Here is a 7,140-nt window from a genome sequence, read left to right on the forward strand (position 1 = left end):
TTGTAATATCCTGAAAAATGTTATAGTACAGATCATTTTGAAATATGTACATTTTTGTGTTTGTTCAATAGAATTGTGTTGTTTGTGTTACCTTTATTTGACCTGAACTAAGGATATCAATGATGCTAATTAGTTCTTACAGTACATATAAAAACTTATAATTAAAACTTTTGCTGAAGTTGCCATAGTATCTCTAGGGGAAAGAATCATCAAGAAATCTAATTAACAGTTGATGAATGAGTGTATCAAAGGAAGAGGCTTTTCATATATATGTCTCAGTAGCCTCTGAATGAAAATAAGGTCATCTACAAATTATTCATGTGTCACTGATGAGAACAGAAAGACTCATCTCAGGTCTGTTAGTTTCGCCCTTCATTTGTTCCTTCTTTCTTATTTATTTGGTAATCATTTATGTATGTTTAAATAATTTAGCTTTCTTAGAAAAACTGAGCAATTGTCATTGGGTAATGTGTGAGAGACTCATGCAGTTAAACATAATATATAATCTAATGGGCAATGATATCTTCCTGTTAGTACTATGTGTGTTCAAATGACTTCACTTGATATTTGTATAAACGCTTTAAAGTGAATCTATTTGTTCATATTTATTCTGAAGCAATCAGTAAATCACTTATATGAACTATGTATTGAGGAAAAATTTGCATTAGGCTTTTATAATAATGTGTTTTTAAAAATGTTTGCCTCTGCTGTTTACTGAGAATAAACAGAAGAATTTAATGAAAATTAATAAATTTAATAAAAATATTGAGCTGAGTGTGGGTGGTGCACTTCTTTAAGCCCAGGATTCCAGAGGCAGATGCAGAAGAATCTCTCTGAGTTCAAGTACAGCATGGTGTACAAAACAAGTTTTAGGACAGCCAGAGCTACACAGAGAAACCATATATACAAATGAAACTATATATATATTAAAACAAACTCTAACTTATCATTTCAATTATTCAGAAGCAGTTTACAAAACAAAGAAAAATGGAGGTTGGGAACTGCTCAGCTACTCAGTTTCTTCTCTTGGGAATTACCAATAACCCTGTAACAAAGGTGATTTTATTTACTACTTTTCTAATTGTTTACCTCATTATTCTCATTGAAAATCTTGGAATGATCACATTGATCAGAATGGATCCTAAGCTTCACACACCAATGTACTTTTTCCTCAGTCACCTTTCTTTCTCTGACATCTGCTATTCTACTGCAGTTGGCCCTCAAATGCTGGTGGACCTTGTGGCCAAGAGCAATACAATTCCATTTGTTGGCTGTGCTCTGCAGTTCTTCATCTTCTGCATTTTTACAGATGCTGAGTGTGTGTTGCTGGCAGTGATGGCTTTTGATCGGTACAAGGCCATCAGCAATCCCTTGCTATATGCAGTAGACATGTCCAGATTCCTGTGCTATGAGCTCCTGGCTGTGGTTTATCTGGTTGGAATGGTAGATGCTTTGACCCATACAACATTGACATTTCGCTTGTGTTTCTGTGGGTCCAAAGAAATCAACCATTTCTTCTGTGATGTCCCTCCTCTACTATTACTGTCTTGCTCAGGCACAGAGGTCAATGAACTGGTCATATTCACCCTATTTGGATTTATTGAGCTGAGCACCATCTCAGGAGTACTTGTCTCTTATTGTTACATCATCTCAGCAGTCTTGAAGATCCGTTCTGCTAAGGGGAGGTTCAAAGCTTTCTCCACCTGCACCTCCCATCTGACTGCTGTTGCAATTTTCCAAGGAACAATGCTCTTCATGTATTTCAGGCCAAGTTCTGCTTATTCCCTGGATCAAGACAAAATGACCTCATTGTTTTATACTCTTGTGATTCCGATGCTTAACCCCCTGATTTACAGCCTCAGGAACAAGGATGTAAAATCAAGTGCAAGAAAACACTTGAGAGTTAGAGTTGGAATTTAATTAAATAGGTATTTCTCGCATATACATATGTATTTTAATATAAACATATAATCAAATGATTATGTTTGCTCACATCAGATGTAAGATAAGTTTCAAATAACTGCTTATTTTGGTAAACTGTTTATTAGAATACATATTTTAGTTACGGCAATGTACAAATCATTTGTAGTCTTAAAAATATTCTGTATTTCACTACATCATATATGTGTACATATGTTTTCTTTATAATTTATGATACTATGAATTTGAAAGTAATGGAAAGTAAAGAAGAGCTGTTTGTATCTATGAACCCAAGAAGAAAAGACTCCTGAATATGCCCCGTAAACTTCAGACCTATACACTGAGAAGGAAACATTGGAGAAACCTAGTTAGGTTGATGCAATTCAGATGGAGAAACTGGAACCAGAGATGCTGAGTTTGCCAGACAAGTGAAGATGTATGAGAGAGGAGTCACAGATATGTTGAATAATCACTTGCAGGGGCATGCTGGTGTTGAGTATTTACACTGTAGTTTTGGCAATTTTATGACTTTGGCTAAAAACATTTACCTAAATAAATTTTTCACTCATTATTTTTTTATTATTTTGTGCTTAGTTTTTCTTAAATAGAAAAAGTTGAATATACTTGACTTTGTAGTACAAATTTAGCTGACTAGAGTCTTCTGTACTATCCTGTACATCTCAAAATAGGAGATTATTTCTAGCATTGTACCATGCAAAAATTATGTTTTAGGTAAGGAATGTGACAATTGTGATAATTTGACTGGTTTTTGATGTGCATGTGACTCTTGACATTACATTGTACCCTATAAATTTGTATAATATAGGGTCAACTAAAAATAAAACAGGAAAAAATAAAAATGAAAAGAACGGAGCACTGGTATTGCCCAACCTGGACAAAAAACTCTCTACTCTGTCCCTTCATTCCCTTGGTCATTCTCTTTTTCCTCTCCCAGACCCAATTAAAAATGCATTCCTATAATAATTCTCTCTAAATGACATTACTCTATATACAATGTTCTGTGTAGATGTTAATATTATGAATATCACTCCATTACCTACATTATGATTGAGACATAACATTAAAAAAGAAAAGAATGAAAACATGATTTCATTGTGGCTATAATATATAAAAATATTAACTGTTTTGAATAACAACTTCAATGATAACGTACTTTGAATATGTACTTTATGGCTTAAGGACATGCATGTAATGATTATAGATTATAAGACAGTAAATTAAAGAGTATATATTTTAATTTCTTAAAAAGTATTCATCTAGTGCCACTTTGGATAAGCTATAGGAATATACATGATTTTAATATTTTTGCTTGACCTTGTAATGACAAGTAGGTGTGAACTTAGACAAAAGGATTTTTATGATACACATATAGGTATTAAGCTGAAGTATATGTCTAAAAACAGAAGATAAAATTTAAAAGATTTTCATGTCTCTCAATTTTCATCTGGTTTTTCAAGACAGGGCTTCTCTGGGTAACATCCCTAACAGTCTTGAAACGAATCTGTAGAGCAGGCTGGCCTTAAACTCACAGAGATCTCCCTGCCTCTGCATGCTAAGTGTTGTGATTAAATGCATGAGCGACCAATGACTGCATTAAATCTAAATTTTAACAGCTAAAAATTTAAAAAATCAATTAGAAGATTTATAATCATATAAAGTTGGAAATTGTTCTTTCAAGGTTTGTGAAGAATAGAGCTGGGATTTTGATAGGAGTTGCATTGAATGTGTAGATTGCTTTTGGTATGATTGACATTTTTATTATGTTGATCGTAACCATCCAAGAACATGGGAGATCTTCCCATTGTCTGTTATCTTCTTTAATTTTTTCTTTAGTGATTCAAAGTTCTTGTCATACAGTTCTTCCCCCTGTTTATCTAGAGTTACCCCAAGATATTTTATGTTGTTTGTGGCAATTGGAAAGGGTGATGCTTCTCTGATTTCTTTCTCAGCCCCTTTATTGTCTCTATATAGTAGGCCTACTAATTTTTCAGTTAATCTTATATCCTGTAACTTTGCTGAAAGTGTTTATCAACTGAAGGGGTTCCCTGATAGAATTCTTCAGGTCACTTATGCAGACTATCACATCATCTGTAAATAGTGAAAGTTTGACTTTTTCTTTTTCAATTTTTGTCCCCTTGATCTCCTTTTGTTGTCTTATTGCTCTAGCAAGAACTTCAAGTTCAATATTGAAAGGGTATGGAGAGTGAACAACCTTGTCTTGTTACTAATTTTAGAGTAATTGCCTTGAGTTTCTCTCCATTTAGTTTTATGTTGTCTGTCAGTTTGCTGTATATTGCCTCTATTATGTTTAGGTATGTTCCTATTATCCCTGATCTCTCCAAGACCTTCATCATGAAGTAGTGTTGAATTTTGTCAAAGGGTTTTTCAGCATCAGTGAGATGATTATGTGTTTTTTCTTTTTCAGGTTGTTTATATGGTAGATTGCATTGATATATTTTTTATATTGAACCATACCTGCATCCCTGGGGTTAAAACTACTTAATCATGGTGTTTGATTTTTCTGATGTGTTTTTGGGTTATTTTTACCAGTATTATATTGAGTATTTCACATCAATGTTCATGAGGAAGATTGATCTGTAGTTTTATATCTTAGTTGTGTCTTTGTGTGGTTTTGGTACCAAGTTAATTGTAGCCTTGTAAAAAGAGTCATCTGGCAATGATCTTTCTGCTTCTATTAGGTGGAACAATTTAAGGAGTACTGGTATTAGCTTTTCATTGAATTTCTGGTACAATTCTGCACTGAAACTATCTGGTACTGGAGAGTTTTGGGTAGCAAGACTTTTGATGACTGATTCTATTTTGTTAGGGGTTGGAGGTCTATTTAAATTGCTTATCTGTTCTTGATTTATTTTTGGTAGTGATAGCTATCCAGCAAATTAGGATAGCCAAAGCAACCCTGTACAATAAAAGAATGTCAAGAGGCATCACCATCTCTGACTTCGAGCTCTACTATACAGCTATAGCAATGAAAACAGCTTGGCATTTGGCACAAAAATAGACAGGTAGGTCAATAGAATTGAATTGAAAATCCTGATATTAATCCACACATCTGTGAACACATGATCATTGACAAAGAAGCTAAAACTATACCACATAAAAAAGAAAGCATATTCAATAAATGGTGATGGCATAACTGATGCAGATATGTAAAATTTACAGATAGATCCATATCTACCACCAAGGAAAAATCTTAAGTCCAAAAGGATCGATCAAAGACCCCAACATAAATCCAGCCACAATGAAACTCTTAGAAGAGTGAATGGGAGGTATCCTTGAATGCATTGGTACAGAAGACAGCTTCCTGAACATCACACAAGTGGCATAAGCACTGAAATTGACAATTAATAAATGGGACCTCCTGAAACTGAGAAATGGCAGCCAACAGAATGGGAAAAGATCTTCACCAACCCCACATCTGACAGAGGGCTGATTTCCAAAATATATAAAGAACTCAAGAAGATAGTCACCAAAACCCCAAATATTTCAACTAAAAATGGGATACAGAACTAAAAAGAGAAGTCTCAATAGAGGAATCTAAAATGATTGAAAGACACTTAAGAATGTTCAAATTCCTTAGCCATTAGGGAAATGCAAATCAAAACAACTCTGAGATATCATCTTACACCTGTCAAAATGGCTAAAATAAAATACAACAACAGTCTATGCTGGAGAGTATGTGGAGAAAGGGGAATGATTCGCCATTGCTGGTGGAAGTGCCAACTTGTATAGTCACTTTGGAAATCAGTATGGCAGTTTCTATGGAAAATGGGAACCAATCTACATCAAGATCCAGGAATTCCACTGTTAGGCATATACCCAAAAGATGAACATTAATACACCAAGGATGTGTGTTCAGATATGTTCATAGTAGCATCATTTGTAACATCCAGAAACTGGAAGCAACCTAGATGCCCCTCAACTGAAGAGTGGATAGAGAAAAATGTAATGTAAAAGACAACAGATAAATCCATATCTATCACCATGCACAAAACTTAAGTCCAAATGGACCAAAGACCTCAACACCAATCCAGCTACACTGAATCTCTTAGGGGAGAAAGTGGGAAGTACTCTTGAATGAATTGGTACAGGAGACTGTTTCCTGAACAAAACGCCAGTAGCACAGACACTGAGATCGACAATTAATAAATGGGACTTCCTAAAACTGAGGAGCTTCTGCAGGGCATAGGACACAATAAACAAGACAAAACAACAGCCTACAGAATGGGAAAAGATATTGACAAACTCCACATCGGACAGAAGGCTGATCTCCAAAATTTACAAAGAACTCAAGAAGCAAGTCTCCAGAACACAAAAGGAACCAATTTAAAAATGGGGTACACGCCGGGAGGTGGTGGCACATGCCTTTAATCCCAGCATTCGGGTGGCAGAGGCAGGAGGATCTCTGTGAGTTCGAGGCCGGGCTGGACCGACAGCCTCAAAAACAATACAGAGAAGCCCTGTCTCGTAAAAACCAAAAATAAAAATTGAAAAATGGGGTACAGAGAACTAAATAGAGAATTCTTAGTAGAGGAGTCCAAAATGGCCAAGAAACACTTGAGAAAGTGCTCAACATCTTTAACCATTAGGGCAATGCAAATCAAAACAACTCTCAGGTACCATCTCACTCCTGTCAGAATGGCTAAAATCAAAAACACCAATGACAATTTATGCTGGAGTGGATGTGGAGAAAGGAGAACACTCCTCCACTGCTGGTGGGATTGCAAACTTGTGCAACCACTTTGGAGATCAGCATGGAGATTCCTCAGAAAGATGGAAATCAGTCTACCACAAGATCCCACAATTCCACTCTTAGGCATATACACAAAAGATGTACCCTAATATAATAAGGACATCTACTCAACTATGTTCATAGCAGCATTATTTGTAACAGCCAGAACCTGGAAAGAACCTAGATGCCCCACAACTGAAGAGTGAATAGAGAAAATGAGGTATATTTACACAATGGAGTATTATTACTCAGCAGAAAAAAATGGAATCTTGAAATTTGCAGTCAAATGGATGGCACTAGAAGAAACCATCCTGAGTGAGGTAACACAGTCACAAAAAGACAAACATGGTATGTACTCACTCATATATGGATTTTAGACATGGAGGAGGTCATTGCCATCTCACAATTCTACTTCCAGAGAGTCTGGGGTGCAGGAAGGACCCGAAGAA

The 7,140-nt window shown here is 35.5% G+C and overlaps 1 protein-coding gene across 1 annotated transcript; it reads left to right on the plus strand.

Moving 5' to 3' along the window:
- The first annotated feature begins 972 nt into the window (after nt 1-972).
- On the plus strand, nt 973-1,920 carry LOC101822436 (olfactory receptor 5W2-like). Its single transcript, XM_013120282.2, has one exon. The coding sequence runs from the start codon at nt 988-990 to the stop codon at nt 1,918-1,920; it is 933 nt and encodes a 310-aa protein (XP_012975736.2). The 5' UTR covers nt 973-987.
- The last annotated feature ends 5,220 nt before the right edge of the window (nt 1,921-7,140 follow it).

The sequence above is a fragment of the Mesocricetus auratus genome, unplaced genomic scaffold, assembly GCF_017639785.1.
Source record: "Mesocricetus auratus isolate SY011 unplaced genomic scaffold, BCM_Maur_2.0 Super-Scaffold_100004, whole genome shotgun sequence".
Lineage (NCBI taxonomy): Eukaryota > Metazoa > Chordata > Mammalia > Rodentia > Cricetidae > Mesocricetus > Mesocricetus auratus.